Below are 21,712 nucleotides of genomic sequence, written 5' to 3' on the forward strand. Positions count from 1 at the left end.
CTGAAAGTGTTAAGGAGTGGGCTTGGCAAGTATCTGTTGAAAGAGACACAACTGTAGCTGATCCTGAGCTGGGACAAGAGAATGGACTAAGTGAGTTTTTAAAGTGTCTTCCAGCACTCTTTATTTGTGATAATTTCATTAATTTATTAATGAACATGATATATTTTTGCAATTACTGTAAACTGTTAAGGAAAAAATAGAACAGAAACACTAATGTGCAACTTTATTTAATTTCTCTTTCTGACTTCAATGGCTTGCAGGGAACTGTTGTACCTAGGAACATTGTAGGATGCTGGGGAGTAAGCGTCTGAAGAAATTTTTACCACTATCCATACGTATTGGGGTGTTTTCCACTTGAAATCACTGTCATTATCTGAGTCTGTAATGGATTTCAAGATACATCTGTGTATCCAACTTTTCTGGTGAAAAATTTATTTACAGTAAGCTGGGGGGGACAAAATACAGTGGAAGAAGGCAGAAAAGGAATCATAGTAGTTGTTGAAAACATAAGGCATCATGTTACAAATTCCATTTTTGCTCTTCTGGAAGTATTTTTGAAGAATGTTTGACCACGTGTCCTTATTGGCAGAGGCAAGATTATTCTAACACTCATGGACATGAATTCTGTACAACAAAATCACAGAATGGTTTGCTTCAGAACTTGGTGAAAATGAATTCTACAGTTTAACTATGTGCTGTGTCGAGGAGTTGTTAACCGTTGTTTGCTTTAAACCTGCTGCATATTAATTTCATTGGGGTGTACTAGTCTTGTGCTATGTAATTCCTTAGATACTTGTCTATACTATGCATAACCTTTACACATTTCAATTATATTCCATGCAGTCTATTACATTCCATACAGTCATCCTTTTAAGCTGAAGAGTCAGAATTTCTGCTTCTATGAAAGGACTCAGTGCTTCTCATCATCCTTGTTGCCTTGCCTCCTTTTAAAAATTCTATTAGATCTTTTTGAGTTAAGGATGACCAGTGTCACTCACAGTGTTCAAGAGATGAGAACTCCGTGATTTTGTACAGTGACTTAGGAAAGAAAGTTTCTGGTGTTTGCTGCTTGAAGATATCCAAATATTGAAAAGATGGTATTTTTCTTTCCCCTTTTCCCATGAACATTTTTTTTCATTTTCAGGCTGGAAGTGAGTCTCTGGTTGGTTGTGTTGCTTGCTAAGAACTGCAAGAGGACTACTGTTGACTTTGGCTGCAGAAATGGAGCCTTTCCTCTAGCTTTGATAATTATTAATGAACAGTAGACAAAATACAGTCAGCATCAAAAGGCATTAAGCATACTGCCGTTTGTACCTAAGATATTTCAAAATATACATATTATAATATTTAATTGCCTTTTTGTACATTCACTAGACTAATTGTAGGAGACAAAAAATGTACATTGCTTAGCACAACATGACAGATTTTTTTTCTGCTAAAAATAGCTTGTTAATAAATGAATATATTTAGGTTCTGGATGTTATAGAGAAATGAAGATTGAAAATTACTGTAAAATGATACTTAGTGAAACCTTTTTTGCATGTTTTTCTGTAAACTAAAATAATTTTTCTATTGGTAGAGCACTCCAGCAAACAGTAAAATTTTCAGTAAAATTCCTTCTCCTGTAGTCTTGAAGAGTTCCATAAAAAACTGTAATTGAAAGAAATTATCCATCAAGAATGCTTGATTTTTTACATTTTAATTCGTTTACTAGTTGAAATGCGAAGTAATACTGAATTTTCATAATACATACTCATTCTCTGTGATCATACACATAGTTTTGTGAACATGCCCTGTCCTGTTGGTATAAAATGGCTAAACATAGTGGAAAGTTTTCAGTATATGAATGTGTGTACTGTAAAGAACAGGTAGTGTATTTATAAAGAAGGCAGTGTCATTATTCCACATCTCCTTTAAGGCACTGTTGCATAAGTTGTGCAAAAGAGCAGAATAAATTGTAAGACGCAGCACATAAAGCACTTTTTTGGGGTTTATGATGCTAATTCAGTCTTACTAGTCCCCAAATTCAGCATTTGACAAATAGACTTTCTTAGGTTAGATATGTTACTTTTTTCATAAAATTAGAAATGTCTGGTAAAGAAATATTACTGGATATTTTAGTAAGTGCTGAATCAAAGCTATCTTTGTAATAGATTGCTCCATTTATAAGAATATCTAATGAATTCTAGTTAAAATAGATTGGCATTTCTCAAATACTTAACATAAATCAATGGATCATTATTTTTGTGTTTCAAATTTACTGTGTAAACAATATGTCCACCAACAACTACGTAGCTTTGAATTTCTTCAGATTATCTATCCTAAGTGCAGTATCAAGCCCACATAAACAATTATTTAATAAAAATTACAGTATATGTTGTCAGAAGGTTTATTTGCACTCTGTGTAGTTCCTGTTCAGAATGGTTTTTAATTGAACCTGTTGGAAACAACCCATGCTTCATTTCAAGGATATTTTTCTTGAAGAGCAAAATATGCCTTTGCAGCCAATACACTTGTGACACTGAAGTCATGAGAAATCTAGCACTCTATATGTTTATTTTCTTAGGCAGTAAGATGAAAAGAAAACAGAGATTAAATAAGCTAAAAATAAAGTTATAATTTGCAGTATAGAAAAAAGAGTTAGATTGTAGCTATATTAAAGTCAAATATAAATCCACAGAATTTCTTTTTAACTATAAAACTATTTTTGTCTCAGTCATAAGGTACATAAACAACTTCTATTGTGTGATTTTTATGACTGATCATGATTCTAACTGTTATCATTTGCAGCATAAGATTATGGTTTCCTGACTTGTAAAGATGACCTGGACTTTATTTATATTTTTTTTCTCATAATATTTAATACAAGAAAGACTTATACAATGTTTGTGAGGCCAGGATAGTAGTCATGAATATGGTGGGACTCCATTTTATCAGAAGGTAAATATAAACACATTGGGGACAGGTAAATATAGTGATTATAAGAAATATATTTCTATATTTAAATTGGTATCCACCTGATTTATTTTAATCCTAAAGTAACCACAGATTTTTAATTCTGCAGATAAACCCACAGAATGTGATAGTTCAAAGATAATTTATTAAAATGTGAAATCTATTAAGAAATCTTATTAATAAGGAATTAAAAAATACTCAGTGACAAGGGACAATGTGAGGAACCTATTGTTAATAAAATTGTCTATTTGTGAAAGGAAGTGGTAATCTTTAAAGAAAAATCAGGTAGTATGGGATAATGAGGAATTCCTTGAGGATCTAGAATTAAAAAACAGACTTGCAAGTAGGAAGAAAAGAACACAACCAAAAGTACTTAGCTGGGCAGCAGTTATCGTTATGTGCAAGGAAAAGGTGAAAAAAGCCCCCCAAACTGAGATAATCCAAGTGTATATGCTTTACTCAAATAAGAAATTAAGATAAAAATAGTAATAAAGGAAAATATTTCCAATTATTTGTAGGGCTGAAGTTGAGCTATATCTGAACTATTTAGTATACTAAAATTTCCAGATATTTTGTGTTAGGCAACATAACAAGAAGTAAAAAAAAATTGGTATGACTGAAGAACAGAATGTTTCCATGTGTATATGCATATAGGTGTAAATAAACCTGTTGCTGTCTAGACAATACAGACTGCAGTATGTTGTAAGCAGCTCCTAAAAGCGTTGTGTGAGAGTATTTTCTCTTAGAATTTTTTAAATTTTTCAGAGTTTGTGGATGTGCTACTAATATGCTGACAACATCCTGCTTTGAACTGCTTTCCAAAAGAAACGGACAGTACCCCTAGAGGGATGACAGGTTGTCTGAATGAGATAAGGAAATAGATTTAGAAAATGCTGGCTTAAGCTTAATTTAAACAAGACAGTGATACTCTTACTATAATAGGAGGAAAGCATGTTAAGCATGCAGCTGAATCGGTCACCTCAGTCTCCAATGGAAACTGCCTTCTTGACAGTGACAAAAGCGGTTCTTGTAAGACATAGAGGCTATCCACTCTTTTTGTCATTGACCATAACCATAATGGATATATATATTTTTTTCCAAATAAGAATTATGCATTTCATTCTATGAAGAACTGATGATAAGGTCATACAGCAAGTTCAATTTGTATAAAGTTTATTAAATCTTGTCTTAGGAAGGTCAAAACATGTAGAGAGGATCGTATCACAGCTGCTGCACTCTACTGGCTATGTAGTATTCTTAATAATTTAAAGTCTTTCTCCTTAAAATGACAGGTGAGTATATTTTGTGAGTAAAAGTGATGTAAACCTTACTTTACTTGCAATATTACTAGTTCCAAGACTTCTATTTTTTATCAGAAATTATTCTAAAAAGATGGAACAAGTTGGTTTTGACTTGCCAAAAAAATTTGAACCTTGCTTTCCCCGATGTTTGTGATCATCTTAAACTGCAAGTGGTCATTTACATGCATAACAATATGTGGCTATTCAGTAGAGTTCCTATCCTGCCTCTGGTGCTAAGTAAGCAACTTTCCTCATGCTCTGAAGAAGGGTGTGAATATCCGTTACTTACATTTTTGTTTCCCTCCTCTAACATGCTTCTACCTTCCCATACATTTTTTCAGTCCATTACAGATACCTGCTCCTTTATTTACCTTTTTGTACCTGTCAGGGACTAAGCTAGTAAAGGAGTGGCTGTTTTTGCTGAGGCAGTCTGACTTAAACTTGCTGGAAATATTAAAGAAAAGCTTCAGTTTTTACAAAGGGCAGACTCATTTTCAGGGTAGAGCATATATGGAAATGTAGATAATTATTAGTTTTTGAAAATACTTTACACAGTAGAGACACCTGGATTTTTATTTAGAAGTGACTCTTCAGTGCACCCGTAGCTGCCACTATGTATAGAGTATTTTTCATGGATTATGTCTCATTTTTTAACCGTTCATGACGTATATCTTTTTATTAATAAGTAACTTTTAATAACTTTTTTGTAACCAATGAAATATTGTTATAAGTAATACATTCTTAACTTTTTTATAGAGCTTCCCTTTTGTTAAAATTAAAATCTCTTATTCAAATTCATGGAGATAACTTGACAGAGACTAAGCAAAAGAAAAGAAAAAAGAGAACCTTCTGGTTCTTATGTTTTGTTTGAAGGCTAATGCAAGGTGTTGTCAACCTTTTGGTACTTTTGGCTTTCTCTTCAAGCAGAGAACATTTGTCATCTGACACTTGAGTAGAAAATAAAGAATACAGAAAGTAGTATCACACTGATGAATAGTGGCTGGGGTTATGATTCGCATTGTGAAGATAACAAATACCAAAGTCTGTATTTCCATGGACTTATATTATCTCAGTCAGTTTTCATAGCATGCTTTTAAATCATTCTTTGCCCTCTACTACTTCTTGCTGACTCAATATTCCCATTGGGATTATAGGCCCAGTACGGAAGTACCATTAAAGTGCTTGAAACTGAAGGGAAGCTTGGGAGCCCAGCAGTTCTAGAGCATTCCTCCACTAGCATCCTAGTCTGAAACTTAAAGGAGAAAATCACATGGTAGACCCAGACTGTGCTTGGTGTATCATCTGAAGGCATAATGATGTAATTTGGTGTCATGGTTTAACTGCAAGTGGCAACTAAGCACTACACATTTACTCGCTGACTCCCTTCCAGTGGGATGGGGGAGAGGATTGGAAGAGTTACTAAATTTTGTTAAGAACTTTTGAGGACCAACCAGTAATGGTGATAGTACTTTCAATAAAAACTTAAATCAGACCAAGATATAGTAATTGACAAGGTAATAAACATCGCAAATTCCTACAAGGAAATGTAGTTCTTTTCTTGCAACATAGCACATCGTTAATAAAGCTCTTTTATTTTTTGAGGAGGTCCTTCCACTTAAGAAGGACCTGAAGGCAGCAGCAGAATATGAAGTTGTGTGTTTTATTTGTGACTCTGAAAGCCGAAATGGTTGTTTATTGTTTCCGTATACGCTGAGAGAGCTGGGGTTGTTCAGCCTGGAGAAGAGAAGGCTCCAGGGAGACCTTATAGCAGCCTTCCAATATCTGAAGAGAGCCTACAGGAGAGCTGGCAAGGGACTCTTTGTCAGGAAGTGTAGTGACAGGACAAGGGGTAATGGTTTTAAATTGGAAGAGGGGAGATTTAGACTAGATATTAGGAGGAAATTCTTTACTGTGAGGGTGGTAAGGCACTGGAACAGGTTGCCCAGGGAGGTTGTGGATGCCCCATCCCTGGAAGTGTTCAAGGCCAGGCTGGATGGGGCTTTGAGCAACCTGCTCTAATGGGAGGTGTCTCTGCCCATGGCAGGGGGGCTGGAACTCGATGATCTTTAGGGTCCCTTCCAACCCAAACCATTCTATGATTCTATGATTTATGTACTGTAGGACAAACGTGTAAATAGGACCCCTACAGTATGTGGAGAATTGAGATATCTCCCAAAGTATTTTCTTTTGGCTCTCTGGGCTTGTCCACTCTATTACAGTTTTCTTCCCCATGGACATCAGTTATCGTTGTCAATATTTTTTATGATTCTGAACATTTAAAATTTCAGTTGATACTAGTGGATTTGAAGAACAGCTCAACATATTATGGTGTTGTCTGCATTATCTAGTTTAAGAGTGTGTCAAAAGAGATTCTTATTAGTTAGTGCTTTTCTTTTTGGTTGAGGTTTCCCAGAGAAAATAATTAGCCTAGTGATCAGAATTACAAAATCAAAGGATGTTGGAACCAGTTAGTGACTTCAGTGGAAGAAATATATATATATATCTTCCCTAAAAAGATGCTTCTATGAGTCATGTTGCTACTCTAGTAGTACTGTAAAAGTGAAGAGTATGTTAAGGAACCACTCACACAAGACAGCAGAGATATGGGTGTCTATCTTCATCACTTGGGAAATATTTTTATGGCACAGTTAATTTGAGCTCATTTTGGCATTACAGCTTCTGTTTTCACATGAAAACAGCTGACTTGCGCTCACTGTTGTGTTCAGCTCTTGTAAATAGGGTCACCCAGTATTACAGACTAAGAGCGACTTTCTCCTGGGATGGTTCTCTAGACCTTCTGCATGAGGCTGTAGATTAAAACAGTCCTTCAGTACCTCTTTTCAATTTATTCCTCAGTCTCCTTCATTTCACCTTTTTCATCCTCTTAATGTTTCACCTGGAAAAACTCAAATGGCTTTTACCAAAGTGGAATAAAAGCCCAGAATATTGAGTATCACACATGAGTAGGACTAATGTAGAGACGGTAATTTGTTTGGTCTTTGCAGAGCAGTACCTTTCTCCCAGAGCAGCCCCTGGGTTTTTTCCATATAACCTGATAGTAAGAAAGCATGAACAAAAGATAGACTCATAGAATCATTTAGGTTGGAAAAGGCCTTTAAGGTCGTGAAGTCCACCACTAAATAATGTCCCTAAAGTGCTACATCTACACATCTTTTAAATACCTCCAGGGATGGCAACTTAACCGCTTCCCTGAGCAGCCTGTTGCAATGCTTGACAACCCTTTTGGTGAAGAAATTTTTCCTAATATCCACCTTTCCTGGTGCAACTTGAGTCCATTTTCTCTTGTCTTATTACTTGTTACTTGGAAGAAGAAACCAGCTCCCACCTCTGTACAGCCTCCTTTCAGGAAGTTGTAGAGAGGAATAAGGTCTCCCCTCAGCATTCCTTTTCTTCAGGCTAAACAACCCTAGTTCCCTCAGCTGCCTCTCATAAGACTTGTGCTCTAGGCCCTTCCCCAGGTTTGTTGCCCTTCTCTGGACACACTCCAGCACCTCAATGTCTTTCTTGTAGTGAGAGGCCCAAAATTGAACACAGTATTCTAGGTGGGGCCCTAGGTGGGGCCAGTACACGCCAGTGCCAAGTACTGGTGATGGCTACTTCCCTAATCCTGCTGGTCACACTATTTCTGATACAAGCAGATACCTTCATTTCTTTTGTTGTACGTGTTACTGAGCGATTGGAAAGTTTCTGAAAACAACTAGGAGAGATTTTTTAATTATTGGATGATTTGGGAAGAAAATCGACCAAGAATTTGAAGTCAGAGTTTTATAATAGATTATTTAGAAGTTGAAATAATGTTTCCTGAAACAGAGTGACTTTACCATAGATTTTAAATTACCTTTATCAAATATATCAGACTTCTTAAATCAGTAGTGATTGGTGTAATAAAAAAGGCTCTCAAAGAGATAGTTTTAATGAATGGTAATTTGAGATGTAGAAGATTCTAAATATTTTTATTTTGCACCAAGGTTAGAGATTATTCTTAAATAAACACTAGCAGCCCATTCTATTATGTATGATTGATATTAAGACATGAAAACAGCAAAATAAGCTATGTTGAATAAATACTCAGGTGAGAGGAGAGTTTTAGTGATCATGGTTGAATCAGTTATAACATTGTAACTGCGTAACTACCCTTAAAAAGTTGGATCAAATTCTAAAAAAGAAAAAGTCAGGTTCATGAACCAATAACCAATTTCAGAACCAGGAAGTAGGTTCTGGAACAGTAACTCTAGAAATGCTGGTGGCTACCATTTAACTCCATCGAGTTTCTTTGGTACTGAGAGGTGTTTGGCACTTCATAAAGGCTACCTGTGTGGTTTAAGCCCTACATCTTAATGTTTGCTATTGAATGTAAGTACTGAGAGTAGTTTGTTCCTGTGCAAATGACTTCTACAAATGACCCAGTTGCAGGTAGTGCTGAATCCTATTATAAAGTATTGACCACTTCTAGCTGTTAATGATACCAGTGGAAACAACAGTTGTTTTTCATGCTGTTTCACATAAAAATGGGTATTTTTGCTTACTTGCAGGTTGAAAGCAGAACCAGACCTGTCAGTCATCAGTATCTGGGGAATTCCTGTCCCCTGTCAAGAAACAGGCGTGCTGGAAATACATTTTCCCAGCTGCAGAGCTTTTTGGAAGAAAGTTCAAGTCTTGGTTAAATGCTATTAAATTTCCAGCTCCTTTCAATAACTTTTCTGTTTAATTGATAGCCATGAATCAGTGTTGTGTTTTCCTGTGGAAGAGTTTATTCTCTCAGTTATATGCTTCTATTTTGATGTATTTGCATTGGTTGATTGTATTACATGCTTCAGAAAGAGTGAGGTTTTGAGTAAAGTGTTTTTTTCACTGTTGTCTTGTTTTATCCCTTTGATGAAGAATAGTTGGAGTATTTGGTCAGTTCATTAGATAAAAATAAAATGAAGTATTCATGCCTTAATTGAAGAGGTGTGGAAGGGCAGCAAGGTTAGAGGAAAGAAACATCTATTTATCTTCCCATATTAAGGCAGGAAAGGATCAGACTGATTTAGAAAGGCTGACTACAGGATGTGGAGGTCTGCTGTTTTTACCTATGGAAGATGTAGTTGTCCTTTATCACCAGGTGAATATTTTTGTGATGTGGTGGTAGTCTCCGCTCTAGATCTGGTCTTAGAGATTTGGAGATAAATGAACAGATGTCCAAAACATCTCAGGTGTGTTCCAAAAGGAGCACAGCCTCAAAACATTATTATCATGAAACCCTCAGTCAGCTCTTCTATTTTCAGGTGAATGGGTCTTTTTAATTTTTCAATGTAATCATTCCCATTTGCTTTTACATGTGTCCTCATGGGTGGCTTTCTGTGGTAATAGTAGAAGTAATATTGATTCTACAGAAGAAGGAAATTCACTTATCTCTTCCTAAAGATGTTTTTCTGATTAGGTTCTGTGTAGAGAGAAAGTTGAAGCAAATTCATAGTGATGTGGCTCCTGGAGTATCTTGGACCCAGAACAAACATAGACAGATGGTGCTAGGGTGAGTTGATCAGAAGCCTGGGGTGAGGATGAGTACTACTGGGTACAAAGTCTCATCTATGAATAACATTAACAGACGGTGAAGATTGTCACAGAGCAAAAAAAAAGTAGTCTCACAGAAACAAAATCCAGTTTTTATTGTGGCCTATTGGGAATTTTGATCTGTCACAAACATGATTCAATGATTCCAAACTTTGAAAGCTTGTCAGTAATTCCAGTTATCTGTTCTACATGTCACCTTTTTCTCCTCCTTTAGGAAGCTTTACATTCATTTGTATATTCCCTGCTTCCACAGCTGATTACTAAGGATAGTTTTATTTTAGGAAAGGGATATTCTTGGTTCAGTGCAAAGCATTCAGCAGAGAGAATTTGGGTTCTGTCAACAGGAACACAGTACTACTTCTTATCTCAGGTGTTATTCATCCATGGATTAGAGACTGTATCAGAAAACAGTTTTGGAACAGTTTTTTACTCCCTGTCTCCCAATTATGTACCTCAGAACAAAACATGTTTTATTTTTCCTAGCACAGTGTTTACCAACAGAGTGAAAAACGCTGGCATTTGTATGACAAAAATCTGATTAACAGGTGACTTCTGAAACAGCAGAATATTGTCTATTTCAACATTAAATGTGTATTTAAGGTAACAAATGTATTCCAGCGGTGTTTCATCATATGTAGTGACAACATTGCATTCTCCTCTTTACAGTATCCATCTTTAATCTCGGAAGAGAATGTTATGCTATCTGTTCTGTTGGAAACTATTTTCTGAAAGATTTACTGTTTAATTTTTGACTGCATCATGTTCATTTCTTAGCTATTACAGTATTAATTACCTACATACACTAAATTAGTGTTCTTTCTTTGGTTAAACACGAGTAGTGATAAATGCTAGGATTACAACTTTATCTCCTCTGGTGATTTGTTCAAGTATTGGCCCTCATGTCTTAACCAATGCCTTTGCCTCTCTTTCCTTAGGGGCCAGGGAAAGGTGAGAGAGAGATGTTCATATGATCAAGTTCTTTTTTGGGTGTCCATAGTTAAAGAAAAATCCTACTTCCAATGCTGGAACCCTACTGTTAGAAATATCCCATTGTAACATGTTAATTACATTAGCAGAAAGAATTGGAAGTTTATCAGCATTGATATTCTGCCTTCTTTGAATAGTAATGTCTGGTGAATCCTGGATACAAAAGACATATCTGTAGTAAGAATGGCAATTGATTTTGGACATCCAGATTTATTTTCTTTAGGTGGAATTGACCATGTTCTGCTGTGGGAATGATAGTAGGTATTTTTTTCTCCAAATTATTAGCAACACTATAAAGTAAGGTTTTCCTTCTGACAGAGTCTGTTGAGTTTGGTTTGCAGCAAACATCTGAGCTGGGCTGAACCTGCTCAGGGATTAGGTCTATAGATCTTCTTATTTAAACAAAAAGTTTTCTCAGCAATTTACATAATTATATAACAGTATAGTAATCTGTGAGTCCTGATCAACAATATAAAAAATTGAATGCATGAACATGAGAACTGTTTTACAGGAAAAAAATTAGTTGATGAAGAGAAGAACTAAGACTTGTTCTACTTATTTAAGTGCAATTACACTAAACCAAATGTGAATAGAATCTGTTTATATTTACTGTTTTTCTAAATGGAAGTACTCCAGCAGATGGCTTTAATAAACTGATATCAAAATCTTGGCAGAGAAAAGTATTCAAGCATTATAGGAAAACAGAATTTCATAGAGCTGTCTCTAGGATAGTTCCTGACCTTTGCACATTGCAGTGTCCTTGCTGCCTCTGCCAGTTTACAGGGCCTTCCGTTACCGCATACTTCTACTCTACAGGAGTATGAACAGCAGAGCATGATCAGCAGGACTACTGGGGGCACAACATTGTTCTCTTACAACCCCTCATTTATACCTAGTAGCTCTGAGCTCTTAATGGTTAATTAATTACTTTTAATTAAGAGGTTAAAGGATTTAAATATGGGATTGAATTGTTTTTTTCTGGCAGATTTTTTTTTTTTTTAAATTTTCTGATTATTTGGAAAACTCAAGCATTACCTCTCAGAAATAGTATTAGATTAACTACTATCTATACAGTTTTTGAGGCATAAATCTCTTATCTTTTCAATCGTTATCAAATACTGTTTATCTAAAATGGAGAAATACTGCTGCAGCCTAAATTAAAATTATGTTTTACTTCTGAGAAATTTGAGGTCAGTGCACTTTTTGAGTGCACTGGGTATGGAAGGGGAAGGAAAGGTATGGAGGCATGAGTTTAGATATAATTAGTATGGGGAAAATTGTTACACACCTTGTTCATAAACTTATGAAAAATCTCTTCTGCAGGTGAGAGCATCTCCCTCCTTTTGTGATCTCCTTCTTCATAAAAAATCATCATTATTTTTTATATTTGAAATTCCATTTCAAGACGTGTTTCTTTTGTTTGTGTCTAGAAAAGGTTATATTAGCATGATGAAAACTAACTTGTGTTTTGGATCTGCTTCTTGTTACTTTTAAGAATATGAGCATTGTGGAAAATCAGTCTTTTGAGAATTGGGAAACTGTTGTAAGAGGATTTCCCCCTATAGTGCTGCTAGCAGTGTGGCTCGGCTGGTTGTACTTTTGCAGGTAGAATGCTGATAACAGTCAAAACCAAGATACACCACAGCCAATTACTACCACCAGTTCTGGTGGTGATAACTCAGCATCAAGCATGTTCATGTAATTTGCTTAGATGAAGCTGAGACAACCATATAGCAATCACAACTGAGACTTGGTTACACTAGCTTTCCTAGCATTGCTCAAATTTATTTCCTTTTTGTTGAAAAAGAAAAATCATCAAGATAGGAACAGGCCTGTCACAGAGGTAAAAAGATAGGGGCTACTTAATAATTGAAAATGCTCATGAATGTTGTAAACAATGTGGAATGAACTCGCTCTAATCATGATACTATAATGTCAAGAGGTGTTACATTTCGGAGCCAAGATAGTCTGACCTATTATTTAGCATGTATTTATTTTGGCTGTGTGTGTAACTGTCTAATGAAAAAGTAATTTTGGCTTTCATAGTAAGGATAAAAAAGTTTAACACAGTAACTTAGTTATTTTGGGCATTTCTAAAACCACAGGTGTGAAGTTAATGGCTTACTTTTGTAAGTCAACTGATGATGCAAATAAAGTAACCCGAGTGACTGTGAGAAATATTATCTCTGCTGGAGATGCCCTTTATAAATGTAATAATGTTGCAATGTGCTTAATTGCCCACAACTGAATTAGCCTCTTTTTAGGGTACATTTGTTAAATATTGCATACCTTTAAAATGAAATTTAGTATAAAGTAAATAAAAGTATGATTTATAAAAAGAAGTCAAATATAAGATAAACTGTGAAACTTTTTTGTGAGTGAATTATTTGGATAGAACAATAATTGGTATATTTTTTAATAATGAGGCAGTTTAAAAAATAAGGGTCTTGTAATTAAAAAGAATATGAGTGTGGGTCAGCTTTCTTAAAACTGATATTTATTTGAATTCCTAACATAAACAGTATCAGAAAAAATATAGAAATAGCCAACATGTGACTAGTTTTCTAATGTTTTTAGATTAATATAAAATTTCTGTTACAAAACATTTCAATTGAGTGAATCGGGAAGAAACATGTAACAGTATGTATAAAAACCATCATGGTTTTTAAGTATAAAAAGTAGAATGATTGGATACAAATAGACTGTCAAAGGAAATTTTTGTGAGAGCCTCAGCCAAGTGTATTCCTCAGTGATTTAGGTTTCAGATGAGAATTTTTGCACAGGAGATGAACGTCTGTGTAAGGTCTGTGTCAACTGTGCATGGAAAGTATACAAATAGGAGTCTTAATTTTTGCATAAGACTCATAACATAATAAGAATGTGGCAGTAACAGCAAAATAATTCTAGTTTCTAAAGTAGTTTTCTGTTATAAAATAAGTCATGAGATGTTACTTTGGTTCTGTTTAGCAAGGAGCTCTGACTCTTCTTTCTACTTTTTTACCTAGGCATCTGTTGTGGCTGATTGACTATCACCACTTAATGGTAGTCCAGGTATTAAAAAACCCCAACCAGAAACCAAGATTTCTTAGACATCTAAGTCAGAGTATCATGATTCTAAATGTATATAATGCTACATTTCATGTGCCTATTTTACAGCAATATGCATGCTACAGATTCTTCCTGTCCTTTGTACCGTCTCTCATAGAAATTAAGGACAGATGCTGGTCATCAGCAATATGAGACTGAATGCTGAAAGACTCATTGCTCCTGTGTACAGTTTCTGAAAACTCCGCTACTACTTGTCCAAAATGCTTAACAGCAGCAATACAGGATGATATTACAGTGTCAGTACAGCTGAAGATTCAAATAGTATCACCTATTGTAAGGTGTCTCTCTCTCATTATATCCTTTCTAATATTCAGGAAAGCTTGAGCTCATGATACATCTTTACCCCTAGATAACCCTAGTCCAGAAGTTCCATTCTGTCAGTATGACTATTTTTCCAAACTTGAAACCCAGTTGTCTTTGGGACAATTGTTCTTTCCCATCAGAACTGGCGGAAATTATTCAAGTGAGTTGAAAGTATCTGCATATCTAGGGCACACAGAGTGACTGCTTACATATTGTTTCATAACAAGTTAGTAAAAAAAAAAAGTTGACCATAATTAACTGTAAATTATAATCTGTAATCTTGTAATTTCTTTTATTTACTATAAGTGAGATGAAACACAAATGAAATGAGAGTACAGATGCTCAGCTTTAAAGATCCTATTTTTGTGCTCTGCCACATACACTTCCTGGCAGCCTACTTTTACTGGAAGTTAACTACTTGCCTCTGATCTTCATTGTCAATTGAGGATTAGTAGTTACAATTTCAGCACTTTACCAAAGAAGCTCCTTTGGGACAGCATGGATTGCAAAAGCAGGGACAAGGCCCATGGAACTGGAGATAAAATATTTTTAATTGAGGGAATGCAGCTGTGGAACGAACTTGGAGAGTCAGGCACTGGAAGATTCCCTTTTTCAATGGCTGGCATGGTTAATCTTACTTGAATGAGACCTAAAAGTACCTGGGAACTGTTGGCCTTGTCACAAGGGTAAAGGGCAGAAGGAAAACTACCACTGCTGTGTATAAGAGTATGGATTTAATTTACCTGCTTGATGCTTAAACATTAAAAAAAGAGTCCTACTGATATTTCCAGTATAGGTGAAGAAGGTACAGAAGTAGGTGGCAAAATTTATTATAAGAATAATGGAGAAATAATGAAAAGTTTAGCTAAGGATGTTTATTTTAGAAACAAATGAGAGAAACATCATGGCAATCTATAGACTCATAATGATTTAAAGAAGCTTAGCTTTTTTTTTAATACAGGAGCAGCTAATGAGAATGGTGATTATATGGAGTATTTTTTCCCTCAAAATATTTGTATGAAAGTTGTGGAAACTTCTGTTCTAAGTTGGATTTTAAATAACATTCAGAAAAGGGTAATTAGAACCTTCTCAGTTACGTTGAAATAAAATACAGAGGGGCATGAAGGTGCTCAAAGGTGCAAAGTAATTTCCATCTGTTATGAAGGAACCTCCCTTGCTTAGTCTCATAACTGTCAGTTATGGAGAAATTAGGTAGCTTTGTCTGAATGATTTGGCCATTGTTAAACTATTAGAGGAATGTGGTATTCTCGTTATTTTTGAATCCCCCTCTTATTTATTATAGCTAAAAAAGAGTGTTGAGAAGGTTCTAGATTAATTTGATGTGTGTATTCTGCTTGCTTAAACCTTAAGTGGGATTTTATAGCTTTTTTTATATTACAGATTGTAAAAATACAATAAACAATTCAGTTAAAGAGTAATTTTAACAAACAAGAAGAAACAAAGTCACAAAGTGACACTTTCAGTTTAATCTTGCAATTAGTTTGAACTGCTGCAGAAAATGTAGAAGCAATTATCTGTCTGTTCTGAGGAAACCTGGAAGTAAATTTGTTTGAGAGTTGGGGAAAAAAATGCATTTTCCCCTGAAAAAAAATAGTGTGGAGTTAATTTTCCCCTACATTCTTCACTTGAACAGATTAAGAAATTCCAGATTATTAATATATTTAGATTTTTCTCAGTTATTGTAAATTCCAGGGCATAGATTAAAAAGTAGCATTTTACTCTACAGTTGTTTTTAATACTTACAATTTGCATTCTCTAAATATTTTTTGTAGATTTTTTTTTTTAACTAAAGTGTGAGCTTAGACATTTCACTTAGGTAGATTGCTCTGAAGCCACTGACAGTAGAAAATAGTTAATTATCATTTATTTGAGGAAACCAGATAGTTAAAATCATACATCAATTCTAATGAGACAGTGGAGATTTCATTTTGCCAGCAAGAAAGTTAAAGTGCTGTGGATTAAGTGAATGTTTGTAGAGATCTCTGCTGACATCTAGTTTCTGTCAATATTTCATTTTCACTGGTATGAAAGCTGAAAACTCTGAATTGTGAATGGCATCATGACTGTAGTTGTGTTACCTGCCTGGGTACGATAATCCATTAATTTTAAACAGAATTGGATGTGAGGTTCTTATTTGAAGTTAGGCTTGAGTCTTTAATTGCTTAGTAATTTTTCTTTGTCTGCTAGACTTGAAGTAGAATCATGGTCTTCTGAAGAGGAGTTTTATATGATGCCCTTTCTCTTTTCAGTCAAATACTGGCAAAACTGTCATTTGGTGTCTAAGAAAAGTTCTATTTTGCATTGGTGAACATAGTGGTTTTCTAAAAAAATTACTTTTCTATAGCCTCCACAGATCAGTATGAAAGCACAAACTAAAGGCTTTTCTGCCCATTGCATTACATGGAACTGAAAATACGTGTGAGGTCATTGGTCAAACTTTGAGAAAGTTAACTATTTTCACAGTAGTTTATAAAATGGATGAAGTTTTGGGTTGATTTTTTTTTTCCTTTTTTTTTTTCTATTGGTAAAAGTTAAGTTAAATCTTTTTTTTCAGTGCTGCTGAGCCAAATAGTTGTTGCTGAATATTTTTCCCTATGTTTTTGTTTGAGTCTAGACTTCATATTTCTTGTCTTATGCCACAAAGGTGTTGTCAAGTACATAATCACAGAAATGCTGTTTGAAGGGGATCTCTGAACCAGCCTCCCACTCAAAGCATGGTTATTGCCAACACTAGATCAGGGCAGCTTGACCTTTGTCTAGGCGAGTTTTGAAAACCTCCAGGGATGGAGATCCCACAGCCTCTTGGGAGAACCTGTGCTAGTGCTCCACTGCCCTCCTAGTGAAAAAAATTCTAATGTCCAACCTGAGCCTCCCAATGTGCCATTATAGTCCATTTTGCACCTTGTTTTGGATTTGTGACTATCAGGAAGAATTTGACTCAAATTTTTTCAGGTCATTTTTAGATTAGATAGCTAGTTTCCCTTTTTCTGTTGCTCATACTCTTGGTAATGCACCCCCATATGTAATTTGTCCAGTTTGTAATGAGAGCACACACACCACTGGCTCATAGCCTGGTTTCCACCCTGTTTTCCAGGTTTTCTTAGCTGATGTTCAGCCAGTTGTTTCCTAACCTGTACCTACACATAGGGTTGTGTAAGAATAGCATCCATTCCAAAGAGAAGTGGGTGTACTCAGTGACAAGTTAGCTAGCACTATTATAAAAGCAGAAAGCGCTAAGTGTTTTATACAGTACAGGGAAGAACATTGTACGTTACCAGATAGTCATTGCCACCAGGCAGAAAAATCATTGAATGAATGGACTTGGCAGAACTGAAAGAGAACAAACCCTTTTTGAAGGCTGGATTCCAGCCACATCTGTGCTCCGTGCCTGGGAATAGGAAATGAGGGACAGGCTACAATCAGTAGCAAAGCTTTTGAGAGAACTGTAGCCAGGAAATGAGAAGCGGCTGCTACACTTACATCTGGCCTCAACCAGGGTATTTGCTTAACTGTCCCCCTTCTAGTGGGAGATTTTAAGCACCTTTGGAAATTTCAGAATTGTTTAAGTCAAATTTTGGAAGGCAGGAATGGCTTTTGGAACTTGTCAGTATTCAGGATTATTTTTTTTTTTAATAAAATGCTGAAAGTTTTGTGGGCATATCTGGAGGAGAAAACAAAAAATCTTCTGCACAATAATAAGATACACCAGATCACTGAAACTGCTTTTCTTACTTGCCTTTGGCAGTAGCTCATAGACCATGAGAGGCCCACAGATTGCTACTTTTTGATTGATACTGAATTTCTCATTTCCAGAAATGTGTGGGGAATCAAGAATAAGCAGAATTAAATCAACTCAATTCCAGAACAAAACAAGTATTCTATAAACTAGATCAGAAAGTTTTTTTTATGGACTTCCTAAAAGAAACACTGTGTATTTTGTTTCAAACATACATATCCTTGTCAAGTGGTTCTGCTCAGTAAGTAGAACACATATTGTGTGTAACAAATTATTTAATAGATTTTTGTCTTCTGTGCTTAATTTCTTTTGACAGCTATCAATAAATGTAATTTTTTTTTTTTTGAACAGAAAAAGATGTAATAATGAACTATTTTGGCAGACGATAAGTTGTTTGCTGCTAGAAGAAGTTTTTTAGAAAACTACTTTATAACCTTGAAAAGCTTATACTTTGAAGCAAAAGTTGTGACCTTGTGCCCAAGAGGAAACAAAAGTGAAATTATTTCAGTTCATGAGGCTTAAGAATTGGCAAAAGCCTTGAGCTTTTTATGCATCAGTGGGACTGGTAAGCAAATAATCATACAAACAAAGGCTGTAGATTATAAGGAAGCCACAGAACTGAGTGTAACCAAAAATAAACTTGAAGTTCAGCATAGATAATATGCTTTAAATGAAGAATGCAGTGTTTGGCAAAATTAAAAGGCAAGCAAGGTCTCAGAGTTTACATGTGTTATTGATGGAAATGGGCCAGACTACCAACTACCAATTATACACTATTATCAGTGTAAAATGTTGAAATGTGCCAGGTTTCCAGATTTCCAAATTTTGTTCTCAACTTCATTCAGCTCTTTCTTATTAGCGACTCGTGTCCTGCCCCGTTCAACAAAGAACAGTCAACAGTGAAGTCTTTTTGAACCAGTGAGAAGGCAGAGGAAGCCACTTACCCTGACTCCACGAACTCCTGTTAGGGCAATGATGACCCTCATGTCCTTCCAGCGGAGGCCAGAGGCATGACCCCTCTCGCTGCTCTGCTGCAGGCCAGAAGGTTCTGTAAAGCATGTGGGGGAGAAGGGCTGAAAGCGAGAGAAAAACATGCAACTGCTGTGTCCTGAGGGCAGCGTATGGACTCAGGACTGATCTCAAGTGACAAGAGCAGGTAGATCAGAAAAATGACACATAAGCAACATGAAGTAACCCTGCTTTCCCTTTCTGGAAAAGGGTTGGTGGCAGCTGAGAGCTTGAGGCAGCATATTGGTGCACAGAAGAGGCCTGCCTCCAGACTCCTGTCTTGCCTGATGGAGAGAGGGAGCTGCTGGTTTGTTCCTACAACTCCTCTATGGTATAATGTAAAATACATTCTTAGGGGAGTTTTCCTGAAAAAACAAAGCAGATCCCAACAATTCTTGCCATATGTGTGGGTATCCATGGTAAATAATATTTAAGATAATTTTTAACTGATTCGGTGTGGTAATATTTGTTTCAATAATAGCCTCTGACACATCAGATTAAATAATTTTGTACCAGGAATTTATATCTGAACTATATAAAGGCTATATTTCTGCATTAAGGAAGCTCATCTCACAGATTTAGTTTTTTCCAGGAGGTTATTCTTTGTTCTGTCTTAGGTTCATGTGTGCTTTTTAATAATCTCCTCTCAAGAATCTCTGAAAGGATAATTCTAAAGAAAAATAAATCTCTTTGCACTTTTAATTTTTTGGCTTAGTATACCATTTTAATGTTTCATAGAAAATGCTTCATTTTTGGGGGTTTTGCTTGTGTCTGTGCAGGGAACTAAATAAACTGCTTAATCTAGATTAATGACTTTTAAGTTGCTAAAATTTACAGTCTCTATTAACAAAATCAGGTGTGTTGAATTCCATGCTAAGAATTCAAAGATTGCTGTTCAGACCCCTTTAAATCACAAGGATAAAAACAAAAGAGAAGTCAAAGTTCTTTTTGGTTTTTAGTTTGGGGTTGGTTTTTTTTTTTTTTTTGTATTTGAATCTCTTACAGTATGCCGTGTTGCGTTTTCCAGCTTTTTTTCAGCAATGACAGGAGCTAAAAAATTCTAATTTTTTACAATGAAAATTAAAATTCCTATAACATCATTTACCTTCAGAAATAGGGGCTTTGAGAAAAAACTGACATTATAGAACGTGAAATGAGTTGGTAACTTTGGTCATAGTGAGAGAGTTTTAATTATCATACATGGAGATTTGATTATTGTGGGCTCAGAAATAAGAATGAAATAGCATGCCTGAAGGAACCATTGCAGTTCTGTGCGCACATGGCAGCTGACCGTGAATGTGCTCCTAGTCCACTGGAAATGGAAGGTAAAATGCGTGTATGTATCTGAAACTACTGTCTCTGAATTTTACACCTAAGGTAGTCTCGTACCTTATATTTGGCATGAGATGGCAGTACCTATATAATGATATGAACGGCTGAAATGATTTATAATAACTTGTTAAGCTGAGGCAACTTGTTATGGGCTTGAACTCAGTGTTTGAAAAGTGATTGAAAAAGCATTTTAGAGTCATTACTCTGTGCAGTATTGCTGGATAAATGAAGATAAGCTATAACAAGATATTTGCATCTGTCTGGTGGAATTAGGTAAAAGTACACTTGGAAGAATAAATTAGATTTGTTTGTTTTTTTTTTTTTTTTTTTTCTGGTATTAACCAGTTTATTGTCTAGTGCCATGGGCTCTTGGATCACTTAGCCCATGTTTCCTGCTGTTGTATTTGCAGCTAACAGCTGGTCACATCCTAAAGCAAAGTTACTTCTCTTTGTAACAGCTGGACTGTATGCTGCATGTTATCAGTATTGGGCCTCCTCCTAGAGGTTAGTTATAATGAAAAAGAAGTAGTTCTTGAATGTCATTCTTTTGGAGCATCATAAATTAAATGTATTTGCCTTACTACAGTATTTCTTTCTGCTTTGTGTTTTGAAACTGATTGCAGTTTAGTGATTGTGAAGTATTTGTGGGCTTAAATAAAACAATTGTTAATTATCTTTTATCTTCTGCAGAAAATTGCATCAGCAGTTTGAAATGTATAAGGAGCAAGTGAAGAAGATGGGTGAAGAGTCACAACAGCAGCAGGAGCAGAAGGGTGATGCCCCAACCTGTGGCATCTGCCACAAAACAAAATTTGCTGATGGCTGTGGCCATAACTGTTCATATTGCCAAACTAAATTCTGTGCGCGCTGTGGAGGAAGAGTGTCTTTACGGTCAAATAAGGTATGGAGTTATGAAAGTTTTATAACAAGCTTCTGCTAAACTCAATATCTCTTATTCATTGCTTATGCATCCAAATCACATACCTACTGAAACGGATTTCCTTTCAGGAGGTAATGATACCTGCTTTAGGAGCTTTTAAGACATCTGTCCTCATTTCAAATAATTTCCATTTGCAGATGGATTTGTGACTATGGCTTTTAAGTTAATACATGCCACATGTCTACCAACAGACTCATAAAGTACAATTCCTTGATTGGAGGATTGAATCTTTGTATTGGAGACAGGGAGGTATATCTAGTGATCTAGTGATGCTAATGTTGAGACACTGGTTATTACAAGTTAGAGCAAGGATTTGTTTGTTTTCTGCTTGCCCAGGCTCTTCTGTACAAGACAATTGTAAAATTAGTGTTAGAACAGTATATACAATATATTATGGAGTTTTAAATTTTACTATCTGTCATACATATGTATGTGTATAATGTG

General features: G+C 35.5%; 1 protein-coding gene across 25 annotated transcripts in view; it reads left to right on the plus strand.

Moving 5' to 3' along the window:
* The window catches only part of RIMS2 (regulating synaptic membrane exocytosis 2), a 471,979-nt gene that overhangs the window by 65,787 nt on the left and 384,480 nt on the right, over positions 1-21,712 (plus strand). For all 25 annotated transcript variants that reach the window (XM_074145864.1, XM_074145875.1, XM_074145871.1 and 22 more), the window contains one exon: positions 21,019-21,229. In XM_074145864.1, coding sequence (XP_074001965.1) covers positions 21,019-21,229 — 211 coding nt within the window. The remainder of the gene's footprint in view (positions 1-21,018; positions 21,230-21,712) is intronic.

Source organism: Numenius arquata, chromosome 3 (assembly GCF_964106895.1).
Source record: "Numenius arquata chromosome 3, bNumArq3.hap1.1, whole genome shotgun sequence".
In the NCBI taxonomy this organism is placed as follows: Eukaryota; Metazoa; Chordata; class Aves; order Charadriiformes; family Scolopacidae; genus Numenius; species Numenius arquata.